Below are 21358 nucleotides of genomic sequence, written 5' to 3' on the forward strand. Positions count from 1 at the left end.
TGTTGAGTTTTATTGTTGAGGAACAATAAATTGTTGTGATCTGTGGAGATCACTAGGTCACGAGGTGACCATGGCATCTATTAGTGAATCACGCTCTCGTACCGGGCTGGTGGTTATTAATAGTATTAAATCGTAATCACGTCTGTGGCCGGACGAGTGGTTACGTTCAGTTAGAGCTCTAGTCTGTCTGCCAAATGTGGAGTGACCTTATGAGTGAAATTGAGAGTAACTCATAAGTGTCAATATATATATGGTAACCTTATGAGGGAAATTGAGAGTAACTCATAAGGGTCTATATATATATATGAGTCTGTCTACCAAATGTTGGGAAATCTTATGAGCGAATTTGAGAGTAACTCATAAGTGTCTATATGTATATATGAGAGTGAGTGATCTTATGAGCTAAATTGAGAGTAACTCATAAGTGTCTACATATATATATGAGAGTGAGTGATCTTATGAGCTAAATTGAGAGTAACTCATAAGTGTCTATATATATATATGAGAGTGAGAAAGTAACGTGGGTTTGTGGTAGTCTTGAAATCTAATAAATCAACAGTTCTTTCTTGTTTACTCATACTGGCTGTAAAAAGCTTACCGGGTTTTGTGTTGTTGCAACTCCCGGTACACTATTCAAATTGTGTAGCGGGTAATCCTACAGGACAGGAGAACCAGGACGGTGATCGTGCGGTTAGAGCAATTGTTAGAGTTTTACAACAATTGTAAGTTGTGAGGTGTGTTATGCTCATTTGAGCTTTATAATATATTGTGAGAGTGAATTGTAATAATGAACTCGAAGTTTCGAGATTTGGTTTTTTTGTAATTGTAATTATTCAGGTTTCGGATTTGAATTTATCATTCAAAATCCGGGGCGTGACATCTAGGAACTGTTTGTGCATATCCTAGTCGAATAACGAAATTTTGTCATCCCTGAAGTTTTTTGTTTTTTTCTTTTCTGTGAATAAACAGAGGAGTGCAACTGCAACCATGACTCCTCAAATTAACAAAATAAAAAATAAAAAATAAAAACGACATGACATGACATGACATGTTGTAAAGCCAAACTAACGAAAGTGAAAATTAGGAAGTCTTATTTCTCTACTAGAAATTTTGGTATCACACCCGAAGTTCACACTACTTAAAGATACTTCAGATTATCTGTAATTAACTATCTATCTAACCTCTATTTTTTTTAAATTCTTAGCACACCTCACCCTTACATATGTTAGTGAGAATCAAACTCATGACCTTCATAATGTTGGAATTATGAATTACCAACAGGTCACAACTCACTGATAATCTATATATCTAACCTCTATGATCTTCAACATTAATTTTTTTTTTTTTTTTTGGATTGAGATCAGTCGATATCCTCAAAGGTTTTCTAGTCCCTAAAACTAATACGTGCTGGAGGAGGGGGGTCATGTCAAAACATTTCCTCCCCCTTAGCCACTAAGAATAGATTGAGATTTAAACTCTAATTAGGGTCGGGCGGATTCGATCCCTGATGTGAGGGTTTCACACTTAGAGGTTCTTACCAACTCGACCACCTGGGTGGTTTCAACATTAATTAATTATGTTGATCATAAGTTACCTATAATGACAATAAGTGTTTTTCTTAATTATTTACATTAGCATAGATGTTGATACATTCATTTTTTAAAGGGATGAAGTCGATACATTCATTTTGAATTCTGATAATCTAGCTAGCTCAATACAGTCAGAAATCAACTTCTAAGGTGCTCGACAATTAACTCCTTATTACGAGTAGTGACTTAATCTACAATCTTGCAGACTGCGGAAATTGATTTACCACTACATAAAAGCTAATCCACTACCGGAAACTAAACGGCATATCTACTTGTAACATGTGATTCTAATGAAACACATAACAAAAACCCTAGGAGAGTTTTTCTCTCAACCCTAGTTGTCTACGGCCTCCTTGCCTCCTTCAACAATTGCTTCGTCCCCTTCTCTTCCCGCGTACGTTTCTCGTTTGACTATGGCCTCCATTGATGCAGTAACAGCGAGCTTCGCTGCCTCGCTTGCTCTTGCTGATGGGGGTCGTGCCCCAAATCTGGGGAAGATCGGTGGAGGTCCTGTTCGCAAGTCCTCCCAAGTTTTTCTCCTTGGCAAGCCTTTGACCCGAAAACCTATCGACCCAAAGGCTTTCATGTCTCACTTCAATCGCACCTGGATGGTGGATAAGGAATTTCGGATCCAAGAACGGGCTGGTGATCTTTTCTTGTTCTCCTTTGCTTCTGCACGTGATCGTAACAAAATTCTTCGGGGGGGAGTATGGTGTTTTGATCGTGCCCCTGTCTGTTTTGAGGAATATGATGGCGTTAAGCCATTGCATGAGATCCCTTTTAAGCATCTTCGAATCTGGGTTAAAGTTACTGGTATACCTCCTCTGTATGAAGAACCCGAGAACCTCATGTTGATTGGCAATCTGTTGGGTGGATTCTTGGACTATGACAAGAAGGAGTTTAAGAAGGGGGTCAATAGGGTTTTGTTCACCCATGACACATCCAAACCGATCCTGCTTGAAAGAAGAGTCTTTCTTGATACCGGCGTTGAACCTGTGTTGCAATTCCAGTTCGAGCATCTGCGGGGGAGATGTTCTCAGTGTGGTTTGGTCACACATGCCGGAGTTGCTTGTGAGGAGCCAACTGCAGTCAACCCTACTTCTAGGGTTCCTCACTTTCCAGGAGGTTCGACCTCAGGGAATTCCTTTGCTTTTTCTGCCAAGAGCAAGGGAGACCTTCTCTATCCTTCCCAGGTCATTCCAAAGAAGAAGAGACCTGCTTTTCGCCGAGTGGAGCGTCTGAACTCTGATCCTCCTTCTCCCCTTGATCCGGTTCCAACTACAATCAGTCCTACTTCTGCGGGTAGTCCTTTGGAACACAGGTTGGAGAGTTCTGGGGCCTCAGGTGAGGAACCTGTTATGGACGTTTCTTGTGATCTTGTTGTCCCTACAGATATGCAGAAGACACAGATTGATCCGGTTTCCAAGAAACGGGAACGGAGCGGTGCTAACCATCCTTCTCCCAAGAAGTTCAAAACAATCTTGGGTGGCAAGATTCCTACACTGCAGGCCTCTTGGAAGAGGATGGTGACCTTACTTTGGTCACTCTGAAGAAGAGGTCTGGTAGGCCTCTTGGAAGCAAGAATAAAGCTCAGAGTGTCAATAAGAAGTTTGGTGGTACTCCTCTGAAGATCACTTACCCTACTAGCATTGGAACAGTCCCCAGCCCTAGCGACAAGGGCAAAGGAAAGATTTAGTCTTTCCAGATTTCTCTGCCTATTACTAGAAGTTTTAATCTTCTACTACTTGCATCTTAGTTTCTCTAATTGTACACCAATTGAGGTCTCTAGGCGACTAGGTTACTAGCAAACGGAAGTTGGTAGGGAGGATTCTCTTTCTTGTGGTTAGGCTTAATAAGTGAGCGAATGTGTTAACAATGAAGGTCACATGTCATTTGTCTGATAGCTTAGACCATTTATGATTTTGGTGTAAGACAGTATTGGATGTACGAGCCTTATGGCCATGGATATTTGAATGAAGTTATCTCTTTTTCTCAAAAAAAACTAAACGGCATATCCAAAAAGGCAAGAGAGAGGTAATTGGGGTCAGGTTCTAGACAACCAAAAAAGAAAAAGAAAAAAACGAAAAAACAAAAAAAATGGGGTCAGGTTCTAGATGGTCTTCTTCTAAACTCCATTTTTTTTTTTTTTTTTAAGAGAAGGAAATGCATTGCATTAAACTGCTAAACGCAATTGAGATACAAGTACAAGGTATAAGTACCGGAAAGTCAAAAAGACAATCCACAACCTAATATGAAAGTTAGGAAACAAAAGCGTCATCGCTACTAACTAGCTGCGCTGCCTGTAACTTTCACACAAAAAAAATACTTATAACCAGAAAATGGAAGAAATGGAAAAATGTCTTCACTTCTTCTCTTGAACCTAATCCAGAAGTTCTTTGGTTGAAGAATAGAAACAGTGGTGGCCTCGTTAAAACCTTGTTTGAATAAAACCCAGTGGGAAAAACTCCAAACCGAGGAAAGAGTACCACCCATACAAAACAAAACACACAACACAAAACCTGCACTGTCTGAGAAGATCCAGACCCGTCTCCCAAAAATGGGAGCGAACGGGGGAGGGGGGAAAACAAGTTGGTTGTGTCCAAAGAACACCCGTTACTGCTCGTGCATGTTTGATTATTTGAAAGCTCCATTTGAATTTTCATTTTTCAATAGCTTTCTTCGCAGTCAACATCGACAATGGCATAGTGATCCAGTCAAAAATGGCTATTTCATTTTTTTTTTTTTGTTGGGTTCTTTGCTAATTGTCTTCAATCTTTTGGAATCATTAATTCACTTGTCAATTTATCAATCTATTCATCACAATTGCCCACAACATAATTTCAAATGGTGACAAAGCCTAGAAACATGCTTCTAAGGACCAATAAATTCGGATTTAAAGCATACACAATGGAAATTGCATTTATTAAAAGTAAAACATCAATATTTATACAAGATGAGTTAGGGCTTCACAACCCTAACTCCCAATTTTGAACTACTCACTATCCATAGTCAAATACATCATCAATAGCAAATAAAATTATGGAATAGATAATAAGGAAGAGAGGGGAGAGTTAGCTTGGTCACTTCTAGCTATGAGGTAGTATGAACCAAGTAATTTCTTCACCCAACTACCCAAAATAGAGGTGTGGTGCTCTAGATGATGATTCTTTGAAGCTTGAGTGAGAAATCCTCCAAATACCCAAAAGAAAACTAAACAAAATAAGAAAAATGGAAGGGAATGAGGGAGAGGGCAGCAGCCCTCCCCAAGGCTGCTGTGCGGCGCTGCTGTAGGTTGTATTTGAGAAATGATGAATCCATCAATTAAAAGGAGTGGCTGGTCGTGAGGAGAGAAATTGGATGAGTAATGGACGGTTGTGATTAAAGAAGACAAATTAGCAATGGTCGGTGTGGGTGGCTGGGATTGAAGAAGGAAATCTGGTATTTCCTTTGCTTCTTGCTGCGTGTCACATGCTCATTGGTGGAGATGATTATGTTAATTAAGCCATCTCTTCATTCTGTTTGCACAGCCCACGTGCCTCCTTCTATAATTAAACATTTGTTTAATTAATTGAACATTGTTTAATTAATCCCTCTCAATATTATTCTTTTTTTTTTCTCTCTTTTGCTCCGGTCTTTACGCACCTCCGCCCAAATTATATTAGGGTGGTCGGTTTCCAACTTTCCTTCTCCTCGTTCGAGTTGACCATGGTTGACTAATGTTGATTTTTTGTCCTTTTATCAAAAACATTCCACACCATTTTGTCCGGTTTCCGCAACTCCACTTATTTTCTACAAAATAAATAAAAATGGATTAATTACATAATAATTGACATGAGTATTAACTTAATTCTAGTGTTTTAGATACGATAACATGCATAAAAATGCGTGTAATCAATAAATAAAACCAAACTTGCAAAGAAAGCACCAGCCTAATGGTTGATGGGATGCCAGAGACAACAAGCCCTTCTAGAATTTAGCAAATACAGTGAAAAGGTCACCATGGATGTAGTCATTATCTATCAAGCTGAGCGAGAAGTAGCTCTTATACACCTGCAAAGATAAATTGTGTCAACATTACTACAGTAAATGCTACTGATTTTCAGTAAAGAGAAATGAATCAATTTGACCCAAAAAAAGAGAGAAATGAATCGAGAAAGCAAACCTCTTCAAGTAAATTCCTAGATGAGTCGCCCTCAGGATAAAAGCTTCCCCATCCTCTTGACCAGATTTCAGATGCCTCGTCCTTCCAAACCGCCTGACTTTTCCGGTGGCTTGCTCAGACCGCCGACCTGAGCCACCACCGGATCCTTCTGGACCACGGCGGACAGCTCCTTTCTCAAAAACCTAGGAATGTGCTGCAAATTTTGAACCACCACTTCATGTCAACAAAATTTATAGTCTAACTACAATTGGTGCGAATTTTGAATGTGAACTATTATCGACGAATGCATAGACAAATTTGCAAAAGAGAATTTACATGCCTGACTTTAGATCCTCCGATCTGCACGACTCAACAAGAATTGGACAATCGAACTTAGAAGAAAGAAAAAAGAAGCGTCGGTGAAAGTGATCGGAGATTGTGTAATGGAATTTTGAGGAAGTGATTATGAAAGAGTGCGAGTTACCTTTGCAACATGGCTTCGCCGGAGAGAAACTGAGATTCAGTGAAGATTCACCAAAAGACGGTGAGTTACCTTCACTGGAGAAGCGGATCCCGGCGATCTTGGACATAACCATTGACGACCTCAAAATTCGGAGCTTGGCCGGTTGGTGATGTCGCCGGAGATACAGTCACAAGTTGGAGAGAGAGAGAGAGAGAGAGAGAGAGAGAGAGAGAGAGAGAGAGAGAGAGAGAGAGAGAGAGAATAGATAAGAATATATCGAAGAGAGAGAGAGTTTGAATCAGATCAGAATATAGGGATATTTTTTGGGTGAAAGGGCAAAATTGTCAAAAATCAAAATTGTCAAAAATTAAATAATTTGAAGATGTTAGTGGCCTTATGTGAATAAGAAAAATCAGGTGGCTTTATGGCTAATTAAAGTTTCAAAATAACACTTATGTGTAATTTTCTATTGATTCTAATGATATCAATTTATTAAAAACAAACAAACAAACAATTAAACGAGAAAAATAGATCGAGTGATTTCTGGATGGTCTAGCTAGCTTAATTAGGTTTTTCAAAGTCTTCCAAAGGCAACTAATAATCGAGACGGCTTCTTAGACTTAAAAATAGTAGTTCATTCAAATGAATATTATAACTTTTCACTTGGAAACATTCTTTGAAAGATCCACTAATCTAAATTGTTTGATCTTCACCCTCAAATCTATAAATACGACCTCCATTTTTCACACTTCCTCACCCCAATACCGATTCTTATATTAGCTTTCCTGAACATTTCATTTTTTCTCTGATCATTTTCTTCTTCAGTTCTTCTATCATGGGTGTTTTCACTTACGAAACCGAATTCACCTCGGTCATCCCACCACCAAGGTTGTTCAAGGCCTTTGTTCTTGATGCCGATAACCTCGTCCCTAAGATTGCTCCACAAGCAGTTAAGAGCGCTGAAGTCATTGAAGGTGATGGAGGTGTTGGAACCATCAAGAAGATCCACCTTGGTGAAGGAAGCGAATACAGCTATGTGAAGCATCAGATTGATGGACTTGACAAAGACAACTTTGTGTACAACTACAGTATCATTGAAGGTGATGCTATCGGAGACAAAGTTGAGAAAATCTCATACGAGATTAAGTTGGTCGCATCTGCTGATGGAGGTTCCATCATCAAGAGCACCAGCCACTACCATTGCAAAGGTGAGGTTGAGATTAAAGAAGAGCATGTCAAGGCCGGAAAAGAAAGAGCCGCTGGATTGTTCAAGATTATTGAGCTCTACCTTTTGGGCAATCCTGATGCCTACAACTAAAACAATCTACAGTAATTGTACCCTCCTTTTTCACTGTCATTGGTGTGGCATTGATCAGTTATTTTTTCCTTCTTTTTTTTTTTTTTGGACAATGGCTTTGATCAGTTTTTCTTTTTCTTTCCTGCCGAGCTAGAGATTGTTTTGACTTGCATATAAGTTATTATACAAACTGCATGTAATGGTGTATTGATTAAAAAATTTGTCTCAAGTTCTCAATAAATAAAGCAAAGCTCATTTGATTCATGCATGGTGCAATTTTTTCTATGAATAGAATTACTTGGAGAGTACTTAAGTGTTTTATATATACTTTGGCCTATAAAAACTTAGTTATATATGAGCAGTTTCAGATTATATACAATGCCTGCATCCGGGGCTCGTACTCTTATAAACTCTTGGTCACAACTACTCAGAAGTATAGTTTCCTATTACTATCGGCCGTTCCTTTTTAAGGATAGCATATACTCTGCAAAAAATCAAATTAATTAATTACTAAACCAACTGGAATGTAAACAATTAATTATTGAACGATTTTGTTTGTTATATATCCGTTCTCTGTATGAATAAGGCCTCTGTTATGGAGTATATATAACGTTGATCATAAGGATGGTCCTGGCAATATCTATTTAAATGGAAGTAGAGGAGAAGATATATGATGGTATAGCGAGGAAAAAAAAAAGCATTTCGCATGCCTAATAAATTATCATGGAATTGGTTCCGACTGGGTTTTCAACATGTACATATATACTAGAGCTTATTTAGGTGCTATGCGATAATGCGACGACGTTATTATTATTTGTCATGCTAGCTGAACTCTTCTGGGGTATCAGATTATCAGTGTTCATTCTCTTGTACCAAAGGTTAGTTGGTGACCCTTGCACGGGTTATTATCGGATTGTATTACGTACTTGTTGGTAGTTCTTTCACTTGTACCAATGAGTTGCTAAGATATTGGAATGGTTTTACATGTTGTTTCGGTTCATTAAGTTTAACTCTTAATTACTACATATATACTACCGAGTTGTTAATTGTTATGTCATTTATGAATCAATTGTGGCGGGTTTGATGCATAATCATATGTATTAGGAACATGATAAAAGTGGAGACATTTATCTTTAAATTCGATACAATTAAGTTGAATGATTGTTTGATATTCATCTATCCAAACCCAACCACGTGGTGTGGTGTGTGGGTCGAGCGGCCTAGTCTGGAACCCCCAGGTCTAGCGTTCGATTCCCAGCTCCATCCCGTGGCCAGCAGATTTGAGGGACCTTAATTTGTTCATTAACACGAGGGTTCGTGCGTCTGCGGTGCAGTGATTAGTCTGGCAAAGCTGGGATACACTGCATGAGTATGTGTGTGGTTACTACTGACGTCCAACACTAAAAAAAAAATCTATCCAAACCCAACAACCGCCCTCCTCCTTTCCGAAACAAAACAAAAATTGTAGGAAGACATATAATTCGTTAATTTGCACAATTAGCAATTGGCCAAAAAAAATAAAAGCACGACTTTTTTTTTTTATCAATAAGAAACTTCATTAATAATGAAATGGATACAATGAGTTTTGGAAACATCTCATACACAGAAATGGCCACTGGACTTCACACTGGAACTCCAAAATGACTGACTAACGGAGCCAAAAAAAAAAAAAGCCCCGACTCAACTACTGACTAAAACTTGCACAACAATTAAAAGGCAAAGACAATATGCGCAGGAGCAGTGAATCCTGGATAAAAGCACGACTTGCAGAATGGATTTTCTTTAATTTCTTGACTTTTTTTTTTCTTTAGAGCAAGACTTCATCCATATTCCATTCAAGACTGGCTGCTAGCCATAAAAAGTACTATACTTTACTTTTTAGTTATTTTTAGTTTCATAACAGCTTCTATACGACGTTGACATACTCACCAGGAGTCTAGGAGGATTAGGATCTAGCTATGGGCTTTAAATACTTAATGACGTCGTTGCAATTATTACAAACTAACTAGTTTTCATGTATATAAAAAAATTTAAAAAAAAAATCCTTATTTTTTTGGGAATTAGATGTGGTTTGTGTTCGAGCCTTTGATTCATGATCGTATCTCAAAAAATATTCAGGAAAGACTTTGTGAAAGCGATGGGTGTTACCTTTTTGTTTTTACATTGAAACTAAGACAAACACAGCTACCTGCTAATATTGATATATATACAGACACACACATACACAAATAACTGAATAAGCAAGCGAAAAAAAATCATGATTGCTATTTGGCATCCGAATTGTCGAAGTATTCTTACGTGAAGGCACTTTTCTTGGAAGAACACATGTAGAGCTTTAAAATTGCTTATAGCAAGATGCATGGTAAAATTGCTTGTAAGTGCTTTGTGAGAGAGCATCCGATAGGTGCTTCAGAATGCACTGAAATGATCCAGGAAGCAATTTTAGCTAATTTTGTCAAACTATGTGATCCAGGAAAACAGTTTTAGCTCAACTATGTGTTATTTAGCAAATAATAAGTCCTTAATTATTATCTTCCGGAGAGAGAACAGAAATACAGAATTAGTAAATTGCTCTTACAGTCTTGCCAACAACAAAAAGAGAACGCCATTTATTTCAAATTATTTTTGTTTTATTTATTTAGAGTGGAATCAAATACAGCATTGTTGTACCCCAAAGAGGCAAGCTTTGGCTTGGTACAAGAGAAAAGGGGAAAATGAAAGGCACACCATCACACCAATAAACAGAGAGATATGAAGAACAGTTTTAGTTGTTGCCTCTGATCACAGAGATCAACAGTTTTAGTTGTATTCCTCGGGATGGGCCAAGAGATGGTTCTCAATGATCTTGAACAGACCAGCGGCTCTATCTTTTCCGGCCTTAACATGCTCTTCCTTGATATCGACCTCACCCTTGGTGTGGTAGTGACTGGTGCTCTTGATTATGGAACCTCCGCTGGATGCCACCAACTTAATCTCATAGGAGATCTTCTCAATCTTGTCTCCGATAGCATCTCCTTCAATGATGCTGTAGTTGTACACAAAGTTGTCTTTGTCGATTCCGTCGATCTTGTGCTTCACATAGCTGTATTCACTTCCTGTATTAATGAAAACACAACATTGTTATCAAAACTGCACGGAGAAATAGAGTTAAACAGTCAAGCTAGGTACGAAGACAATGGTTACAATTAAACTAACCTTCACCAAGGTGGATCTTCTTGATGGTTCCAACACCTCCATCTCCTTCAACGATTTCGGCACTCTTCACAGCCTGAGGGGCAATCTTGGGGATGAGGTTGTCGGCATCAAGGACGAAAGCCTTGAACAACTTAGGTGGTGGGATGACTGAGGTGAACTCGGTTTCGTATGTGAACACACCCATGATGATGATAAAGAGCTTAGAAAATGATCAGAGGAATAAGGGAACAATATGGAGGGAGCTAAGAGAGAATATATGGTATTGGTGTGAGGCAGTGTGAGGGCCAAAGGTGGTATTTATAGGTTCAGGTGAAGGGTATGCAGTGTAAAGTGACCAGCCTATAGATCAAATGGTTTTGGCAGCTCGCAAGTTTTTCCAATGGATGTTTCCATGTGATCAGAAGGAATATCAATTTTCAGTGCTTTTGTGTTTTATTTTTTGTCAGAATAATTTGATCATTAGTCTAAAGAATGAAGCCGCCTCGAAAGTGAATGAATTATGCATGTGATCAAAACTTTATTTACTAATTAGTAAAAAAGATAAGATCTATCTAAATATCTAACTTTACCTCACTGCACTTGGACAGTTTGATGGCCAAATTGCCTATAAGAACAAGTGGATTGTACTACATAGTACAGGTTGCACTAAATTCTGGTGTACACGTCTTAATCACAATTCATTATTCAACCATAACTGCATAATCATCCTACGAATCTGGACTCTCTATATCAAAGAATTGTTATATTCATTGTATTACAAATAATTATTGGGGGTTGTAGTTGTTTTTTGATGATCAAAATGTTGAACATGGACCGTTTTGAGGTACAAATAGCTATTGGATGCATCAAAAAGAAATTTGGTACGGTTTTGAGGTACAATTAGCTATTGGCTATTGGATGCATCAAGACGAAATTTGGTACGGTTTTGAGGTACAATTAGCTATTGGATGCATGAAGACGAAATTTGGTGTACTATGGTGAAGGTCGATCATGCAATCATGACTAATCAACGGTCTTTGTACGTCACATTTGTTTACTTTTCATTTTTAATATATATGTCATGATCTGGAAAATTACTTTTCTAATTATTCATGCAGACTCTCCAGCACTAATTTATCCAAATTATTGCGCATATTAATCTTAAATAATGACAGTTCTTTCGTGCTACTAGTGCATATTAATGACAGAGTAACAAGTCTTGGTTCCTTGGAAGGACATTTCCACATTCCAACCTCAATGAATGTTGCTTAGTTTTATGGTGAAGTAGACTTTTCACGTGAAAATCTATAGGCTAAATTACATCAACAAAAATAAAAAATAAAAATAAAAAAAACGAAGAAAATCCAAAGCTCTTGGCTCTTGCTAGGTATGAACCTTGAATGATTGACTACCAGTTGTCACTGCTGAAAATGCACCACGTGACGGTGGGGCAGCTCAATCAAAATCTAAAAAATTTTAAGTGTGTTCTGAAACTATCCTTCCTTATTAAAATGAAATACCAAAAACACTCTTTTGCATGTTCACTGATTTGGAAGTCCTACCAGCCACGTAGTACGTTTGCCATACGTAAGAATCTCTCATCAAAGAAACTAAACAAAACTTGAAACCAATGTTTTAAAAAGCTGAGGCGTAGCCAAGGCGTTTTCAGGAGAGCCTCAGTATGGTGTTCACCTTAAGGCGTAACCTTACGTATAAATGAGCTATATTATAAGTGCATATATAAGTCCTATATATAGAACACATAATGTAACCAAAAAACAATATGGATTGTCATTCATTCATTCATTGATCCACAAAATGGAGTTGATATACTGAATTGATATTCAAAACAGAACATGGATATACTTATATCATAAACAAAACAACCAAGTACTTATATCAACTTAATGGAATTGACATTCAAAATGGAATTGATCTACGAAATGGAGTTGACATACGGAATTGATATTCAAAACAGAACTGATACTTGATAAACCTCTGTAACCAATAAATAATCATAACTTAATAACAAGACAAGTAACAAGAATATACAGATAATTGAAAGATTATCTCAGGATTTGAGTCGATATGCCAATCTGGTTCCAACTGCCGAACAATGCATGTCCGTCCAAGAAAAATGGAATTGATCGGCATCAAGAAAAACAAAACTACTTAAACTCCAAAGTGCTGAACAATTAATACGAGAATTAAACTCCAAAACTCCTTAAACAAAATGGAACTGATAGGCAATTCGGCATTCAAAACTCAATAGAAGTACTGAACAAAGTGCGAAAACTGTTAAGAATGGCATCTGTGCTAACCCTTGAAAACCTTTCTTGAATTCTATCACCCCCAGATCTCTAAATCTCTAAACAAAAACCAACCAACAACATTTATAAATGAAAATCCACAAATACAGCTAGTTATACTATATACTTGATGCATATTAGATTTAGAATTTGATGAACTGAACTCAAACTCAAATGGTACTCAATTCAAATTCAATTTTATACTTATCAGATTAGCAGCAAAAGATAAAGAAAAGAATATGTATGATACTTATCAATTGAAATATAACTATAAACTCCAAAATCAACTCAAAAGTGGAGTCTCAGGCATAATCCCTCTGTTCCTCTTTGGTTTCTCTACCTTAAGATTTTGGTCATCAATATTATGTATGATCTTCTCTCCTTTTCTCATCTCTATCATCTTTACCAGAATGTTCTCATTGGCTGCTCGAACCAAATGGAAGTCTAGAAACGGATAACGAGAAAGCTTCTCACCCAAAAAAAAAAAAAAATCTGAGTCGTCCGCTTTCGACACCTGCAGATGAGTTTTTTGCGCCTTCAGCAGCAAAACACACTCACTTTCACCTACGCCTCGCACTTTTTAAGCCTCATGCGCGCCTTTTAATTCATTGCTTGAAAGTTGAAACCCATAAAAGAATTTGTGGGGGTGGGGGTGGGGGAGGGGGAGAAGACCAACTTAAAAACCAAGTTCTCCATATATTCTTTTCTGTGTGCTATCGAAAGTTCAAATAAAATTGGAAGTCGACAGACCAACCACATTTTGTGACTCTTTAATGTCTACCGCCTAAAACCAAACGATCGAGTAGCACACTTTAATTTTTATGGATGTATCTCCTAAAGTTGTAGTAACACCTTCCTCATATAAACGTTGGTCTCACTGATCTCTTTCTATAACTACCACCTGCAGAGCATTCTCTTCTGTCCAATCCTAATCTTCTAGGTTAAACATTTACTTTCTTGTTATGTTGAAGTGATAACTTCGATCGTATAATGGGTGTGTTCACTTATGAAACCGAGTTCACCTCCGTCATCCCACCATCTAGATTGTTCAGGTCTTTCATTCTTGATGTGGACAATCTCATCCCGAAGATTGCACCTCAAGCAATCAAGGGTACTGAAATCCTTCAAGGTGATGGAGGGCCTGGAACCATCAAGAAAGTTACATTTGGGGAAGGTATATAGACATGCACTTACGTAATTGACCCATACTGTAATTAGTTATATATTTCGAGTATTAGAGTAGGATTTAGTTTGGTATAAATACATAAATTTGGTGTCACATTATGTTTTTTGCAGGCAGTCAGTTCGGCTCTGTAACGCACAAGATCGACGGGATTGACAAAGCTAACTTCGTTTACAATTACAGTTTGATTGAAGGAGATGTGTTATCTGATCACAAGATTGAGAATGTCTCTTACGAGACCAAATTGCTTGCATCTGCTGATGGAGGAACTGTGGTTAAAAGCATCAGTAACTACCACACCATTGCTGATGTTGAGATCAAAGAAGAGCATGTTAAGGCTGGAAAAGAGAAGGCATCTCAGCTCTTCAAGCTGGTTGAAGGCTAGCTACCTCTTGGCCAATCCCGAGTCCTACAACTAAACTTGGTTATACGTACGTTGTCTGGGTATTACCACCTCTATATGAACTGTTAAAGATGTGGTTTTACACGTACGTTAGTTTTTCTTCTGGAAGGAAAAAAAAAAGGCCAAGAACTTGGTTATATCATGCATGGATATAGACCTGTTGGATTATAGTATTTAAAAAAGATCTGATTGTGGTATTATTTTCTATAAAATAATGAAAATCATCCGTTAATCAAGCCATAACATTTCATTACTTTAATAGTTTGATTAATTAGTTTCAACCCTAATCGATATATATATATATATAGTTAGTGCCTCCCACCATGCCACTACCCTAGCATGGTTCTTCAAACCCTTAATTAAAACCGTCCATTGACAATCATTGCAAAGATATGAATTATGAAATGTTTTCTTGGGCTTTTATTTTTAAGCCAAGCGAGGCAATAAGCCTCCTTAAACTTTAGAATTATTAAGAAAAAAAAAAATTACAGGAGAAGGGAAAGACAGTCAAACTTCATAATCCAAAACAAAATATACAAACACCAACTAATGAAAACAAAATTTTAGCAGACCTAATCAGTCGTCATTACAATGAGCATGAATAGAGGAAAGAACCAAATCTCACCAAACCAAATTAGTAGAAATTGAATGATAATTTGCCAAAACATGGACTACCTAATTACAAAATTTAATGAGTATATATATACGGAGTCAGTATTAGCTAGTGTCATTTGACTCCACTATATGATTGACAAGATATTTCATTTAAAGATCACAAAAGAAATTTAGATAACTTCACTTAATATATGTTTTTAATCAAATGTGATTTTGAACTATTAATCTTGTCTTCTATGCATGAATGGATTATTCAAACTCCCAATTTAGCAAGATAACATACTGAATTACTTTGCCAAAAATAAAACTACCACTGAAACCATGGGAAATTTGGCTTCTATCTTGGTATATAAGAAGTTAGATCTTTAGGTAGCAATAGTTGAAAAGTTGAAGCTCTAGATTCATCATTCATATTATCATAATAGATGGCACGAAAATAATGTGGCAATGAAGCTCATTAAATGCTCATATATAACCTAACACTTACAAATGAAGAGGGCGCTATCGTCTTGGGACATTGCATAAATTTGGGAATATCCAGATTGACGGTGAGGATTATCCGAGCCAAAAACAAACTGCAATCTTTAAGACGATGATGTGGGGCATGTGATAAAGATGACTTTTTCTTCAGATTATGAAATGATGAAAGCATTTTCAGTACATATCAGTAAGAATATGAGTACAACCGAACGTAAATACCGTGAATTGAACTAATATCTATTTAAAAAAATGCTAGTGTCAGTAGTTCACGTGCATAAAGGATAGCTATGAATCGGTGTAAATTAAAGCTCAATCTGATTAATTTTTGTTCAATTATTAGAAAATGTTGCTATTTCAAATGGAATGGCTAAATTCATACTATGTTAAAATTTTATTTTTCGTCGTACGTACATGATCACAATTGACAACCATCCCAATAAACTATTTAGTCAACTTTAGTTGTAGAAATAATGAACTTAGTATATGCTTATGCAATATGCCTTGATCAATTAGTGATTGGTAGTTACAGCAATAGTTTTTTTTTTTTTTTTGAAAGGGGTTAAATAGTTTAACAAAGCATTAATACATTTTTTATCTGCATATTTGTACTGAGGAATCAAAGATGTATATTCAATTCGATATTCCACTAGATGACTAAGTGATTGATTAATTTTTAAGTACCAATTACGTATTGTTGATCAAGTGCATTGTATTCCACCAAATGCGTAGCTAGGCTGCTAGAGAACTTTATATATATATATCGTTGAGAATATATACATCTCACATGGGAAAAATGGGACTTTGTCTATGGATTATAAGGATTTGGGTCACTCCATCCATTGCCAATTGGTTTTGGATGTGAACCTCAGATTACTTTATCATGGTATCAGAGCCAGGTTATCCCACGTGTGCATACCTCACACCTACACGGGCTCCACGTCACCCAAAGTTGTCCACGTGTATGGCTTGAAAATTCGCCACACGTGCGGGGGCATGTTGAGAATATATATATCCCACATGAGAAAAATGGGACCTTGTCTATGAATTTATAAGAGTTTGAGCCACTCCATCCATTGTCAATTAATTTTAGATGGGGTTTATCAGTTTTTTGAAAGGCAATAAAGTTAATTAATTGGTTAAGTGCATGAGACAAAAATATGAGGCCATTATGATTCATGGCCGGTTACTTATATTTCTGAGCCGTGTACTTACTGCCTATATAAGTTTATATTATATGGTATTTGGTAATGTAACTACTCCATCAACCCAGTTAGTTAATGTTTAATGTTATTAATTGTTAATGCAGCAACTGTTCAGTCAGTTTTAGTTTTTTTTTTAATTTCTTCATATATATATATATATATATATATATATATATATATATATCCGTTCCATTTCTTCTTAAGCTACCTTTAGGCCATGTTTGGTTGGTGGAATCTGGGCATTGGGAAAAGAAATACTTTCATTTCCTGCGTTTGGGACAGCCAAGGAAGGGAAAGTGGTTCCCAAAGAAAAGGAAAAAGTGGAGGAAATTGGTTCCTCCTCCCCCCCTCAGGAATCACTTTCCCAAATGAAAGGAAAATGTTTCATTTCCTTTCCTTTCCTTTCCACCAACCAAACATGGCCTTAGATTAATCGGTCTGTGAATTGCGAAGATGGTTATCCAAGAATAATAAAATGTCCCCATCAGTTGATGCAGGATACTTCTGAATAATTTAAAACATGTCTAATACAATATAGACAATTAAGATCGATCAGTTTAGTCCTGCATCAAAGAAAAAAGAAAAAAAAAAAGTCATGTGAAAACAAAAGAAAAGGAGAGATATTGATAACCAATGTTGACCGCCAGCTGCCATTCTTGAAATAAAGTATTCAAGTCTCGAACAACCAAATAGAAGAGAAAGAAAACCAGAAAATAAAAAGATCGAGACCAAATTACCATGTTGGTAATGGCTGGTAATTATAACCTAGCTAGCCAGGCTGCAAAAGCTTTATCAATCAGCTTGTTCAAAGTTGTCATAGTGTCTTCTCAGTATTTTCTTCATTTTCATCCTTTCCTTTAGGCTTTTCGACTTCAACTATTTCTCATGCTTTAGAAAACTTGCAACGTGTTATTTTCAAAAAGCTGAGTGGATGTTTATCTTATTTGAGATTAATTTACTGAAAGCAGCCTAAAAACTATGTACTGCGTGATGATCAATTCTCCTTTTACCTAGAAAGTCTTTAATTTTATTTTCTACTGTAATCGCATTGTCTGAACCTAGTTGGATTTTTTTTTATTAATCAATTGAAAGGTGCTTATTGCTTAGTTTGACTAAGACATGCACAGAATTTATTAAAAATTATAATCTAGAAATATCCACTAAAGAAATAACACAGATAATTTTGTATAAAAAATTAGGTTCCTTGCTAATTTGGAAACACCCGATTAAGAAGTGACAAGTTGATCAAAACACTTTGATCCATCTACAGGGACAGTATTGTCAGTTCACTCGGGAAATCTTCACTCTCAAAATCTATAAATACCACCTTCCCGTTACACATTTCCAACACAACACAGCTCCCCTAAAACCATCATCCTTGAAGTTTCTTCCTTTGCTTATTTCTCAAGTCGTGATCACCATGGGTGTTTACACTTACGAAAGCGAGTTCACCTCCGAGATCCCACCACCTAGGTTGTTCAAGGCCTTCGTTCTTGATGCTGACCACCTCATCCCCAAGATTGCACCTCAGGCAGTTAAGTCCGCTGAGATCCTCGAAGGAGATGGCGGCCCCGGAACTCTCAAGAAGATCACTTTTGGCGAAGGTAACTTTACCTCTCAATCATTTGTACATATGTTGTATTGTCAATATACTAACTTATGCTGCATGCATGTGTGATGTCTAGCAAGAGAGTGTTTCCCTAATTAATTAATTTTATGCTCACTCTCTTTTTTACATTGGAACTCGATAGGCAGCCACTACGGGTACGTGAAGCACAAGATCCACTCCATTGACAAAGTGAACCACGTCTACAGCTACAGTTTGATCGAGGGAGATGCCTTGTCAGACACCATCGAGAAGATCGACTATGAGACCAAGTTGGTGGCAGCTCCTCACGGAGGAACCATCATCAAGAGCACCAGCAAGTACCACACCAAGGGCAATGTCGAAATCAAGGAAGAGCACGTCAAGGCCGGCAAAGAGAAGGCCTCGCACCTCTTCAAGCTCATTGAGGGATACCTCAAGGACCACCCCAGCGAATACAACTAAGTTATGATCGATCTGTATATGATGTTTGAGTACTAGCTAGCTATGAGCGCTCTAAAAGTACTCAAAAAAGGTGTGTGGTTTTTATGTTGCTTTCTGTCAGTCCAGAACAGCCATGGGTTTGGGCAGTTTGGACTTGAGTATAATAAGTGTCTATGGTGTGTGATTTCTGGTTGCTTGTGATGTCTCTGTTTGGGATAAAACTCTGGACACAGTTTATTATCTTCTATGAATATAAATGAAACTAGTTATCTTTGTAATCAATGCGATCTTACTTGCATTAACTTAATATGTTTGAGTACATCCCTGCCCAAGAGGATAAGAACAAGTTTGGTCACTCCTATTGAAAGCAATATCCAATGACTTTTTCAACGTTGAAAAATAGTTTTTTTTTTTTTTTTTTTTTAACTCACCATCTCAACTTTCGATGAGACCTATGAGTAATTATCATGCTCCAGTTTGATGATAGATTAAAGTAATAATAAAGAGTACTAGTGAGTAATATATGTTGAGAATATATACATCCTACATGGAAAAAATGAGACATTATCTATGAGTTTATAAGAGTTTGGGTCACTTCATTCATTGCCAATTGGTTTTAGATGTGAACCTCAGATTACTTTATCATGGTATTAGAGCGGGTTATCCACATGTGCATACCTAACGGCCACACGGGCTCTACGTCACCCAAAAGTTGTATACATCCCACATGGGAAAAATAAGACCTTGCATTCATTGTCAATAAGACCTGATGCATCTACCAGAAAATATGGCCAAATGCAGCGAATTCTTTATATCAATTTAGAGAAGTTTTTTTCTTTTTCTTTGCCATTTTTCTTTTGGTTCTATAATTTGGTGGAATATTTACAGAGAGCAAAATCCCTTATTTTAAAAACAGGAGACTTTCTTTGCCTTTGGATCGGGTGACTTGAACCTGTTATCGATCAAGTCTTCGTCAACTCTAGGGGTTTTTAGGTATCTGCAGAAATCAAGTGTAGATAATTAACTAGATAATGCACCAAATGGATCGGATTATATAAAGTGTTCACAAACAACTTAGTCCAAAAATTACGAATGGTTCATCGTCAGGATCATCATTGTCAACGTAACCTTCGTGGTAGAAAAATTGTTAGTCAATAAACGGAATTAACAATCTTTGAACTTTAAACCCGAAAATGACGTAGCGCATAAACAATTGAGGACCAGATCGGCCTGAAAACGTCAGGCATGATCGTCTCTTTCTCTCCAAAATTACTGGCATACCACTTCCAAAACAACGAGATCTTCAGGTCTATAGGAATATCCGAAAGAGCATATTGAAAAGTCGTTGGTTAGTAGACTAGTTGATCGATAGACATTTGATGGTTGTCGCCCTTAATCCCCTACATATTCAGAATTGAAAGTGTATAGACTAAGACATGCATGATAACCCAATCTTTACCATCTACATCTACGTAAGTTCTGGGTTAAATCTTACGTTTCGAACCAAACTTGATTTTCATGACAACAACGTCTGTCGACATGCATGACTTTCTAGTCCGTCATTTAACTCTTCGGTTTTGGCGATTACTATATATGACCAGCCAAATGAGGAAAAGTCTTTGTATGAATATGATGAGCATTAGTTTATCTTCATCAGATTCAATAACCTGCTTCCTTGATTGCCTTCCAGAGGCAAAGGGGTTACCTGCAGAGAAACAAATTTGAATCCTTATTATACGTCAACTGTTATATGTTAGCTGACTTAAAGCTAAGGGGAAATAAAAAAATAAAATTTGTTTTCATATGTTGTTTTAATAAGTAAATAAGGGATGAGGTGATATGTTCTTTGGAGACAAAAAATTTATGAAGCAAGACGTCTCACCCTCAAATCTGAAGGTGAAGGGTCTGTCACATTCTAGAAATTTATCGCCCGTTCCTTTATTTAAATATTTTCATATATATATATATATATTTTATCCAGAGCGAGTTTAAGGTCACTTTTTGGTCTCATATCCACATCTCGACCGTTCAGTTTTTAGGTACTAATGTATAGATCATCTATGCAAAATTTCAGCCAAATTAATGATCTTTAAGATATCTAACATACTTAAACCAGTGGACGAACTGAATTTGTCCAACCTAAACCGTACTAGTTTTAAGGCAGTTATCGATCAATGCCTTAACGACCATCAATTTGGTTGAAATTTTACAGAGATGATCTATACATTAGTAGCTAAAAACTGAACGGTCGAGATGTGGAAATGCGACCGAAAAGTGACCCTAAACCCTAACCTCGCTCTATATATATATATATATATAGGTACTAATGTATAGATCATCTCTGCAAAATTTCAGCTAAATTGATAGTCGTGAAGGCATTGATAACTGTCTTAAAGCTAGTACGGATCAGGTTTGACAGATTCAGTTCGTCCATTGGTTTAAGCGAGTTAGATACCTTAAAGACCATCAATTT

General features: G+C 37.0%; 4 protein-coding genes and 1 long non-coding RNA gene across 5 annotated transcripts; 3 read left to right on the forward strand and 2 right to left on the reverse strand.

Moving 5' to 3' along the window:
- Nucleotides 1-4490: 4490 nt before the first annotated feature.
- Nucleotides 4491-6430, reverse strand: LOC133710294 (uncharacterized). Its single transcript, XR_009846590.1, has 3 exons — nt 6215-6430; nt 5752-6122; nt 4491-5639 (listed from the first exon to the last, which is right to left on the reverse strand). It is a non-coding gene; the product is annotated as an uncharacterized LOC133710294 (long non-coding RNA).
- A 496-nt stretch (nt 6431-6926) lies between these two features.
- On the forward strand, nt 6927-7736 carry LOC133710568 (major strawberry allergen Fra a 1.07-like). Its single transcript, XM_062136672.1, has one exon. The coding sequence runs from the start codon at nt 7029-7031 to the stop codon at nt 7509-7511; it is 483 nt and encodes a 160-aa protein (XP_061992656.1). The 5' UTR covers nt 6927-7028; the 3' UTR covers nt 7512-7736.
- Nucleotides 7737-10098: 2362 nt separating this feature from the next.
- LOC133712332 (major strawberry allergen Fra a 1-3) lies at nt 10099-11353 on the reverse strand. The gene is made up of 2 exons (XM_062138437.1): nt 10686-11353; nt 10099-10585 (listed from the first exon to the last, which is right to left on the reverse strand). The coding sequence occupies exons 1-2, from the start codon at nt 10867-10869 to the stop codon at nt 10290-10292; spliced, it is 480 nt and encodes a 159-aa protein (XP_061994421.1). The 5' UTR covers nt 10870-11353; the 3' UTR covers nt 10099-10289.
- A 2526-nt stretch (nt 11354-13879) lies between these two features.
- Nucleotides 13880-14812, forward strand: LOC133707777 (major strawberry allergen Fra a 1.05-like). Its single transcript, XM_062133265.1, has 2 exons — nt 13880-14147; nt 14270-14812. The coding sequence occupies exons 1-2, from the start codon at nt 13964-13966 to the stop codon at nt 14539-14541; spliced, it is 456 nt and encodes a 151-aa protein (XP_061989249.1). The 5' UTR covers nt 13880-13963; the 3' UTR covers nt 14542-14812.
- Nucleotides 14813-18194: 3382 nt separating this feature from the next.
- LOC133712190 (major strawberry allergen Fra a 1-E) lies at nt 18195-19167 on the forward strand. Its single transcript, XM_062138291.1, has 2 exons — nt 18195-18460; nt 18608-19167. Exons 1-2 carry the CDS (start codon nt 18277-18279, stop codon nt 18904-18906), a joined length of 483 nt encoding a protein of 160 aa, XP_061994275.1. The 5' UTR covers nt 18195-18276; the 3' UTR covers nt 18907-19167.
- The last annotated feature ends 2191 nt before the right edge of the window (nt 19168-21358 follow it).

This window comes from Rosa rugosa, chromosome 5, assembly GCF_958449725.1.
Source record: "Rosa rugosa chromosome 5, drRosRugo1.1, whole genome shotgun sequence".
Lineage (NCBI taxonomy): Eukaryota > Viridiplantae > Streptophyta > Magnoliopsida > Rosales > Rosaceae > Rosa > Rosa rugosa.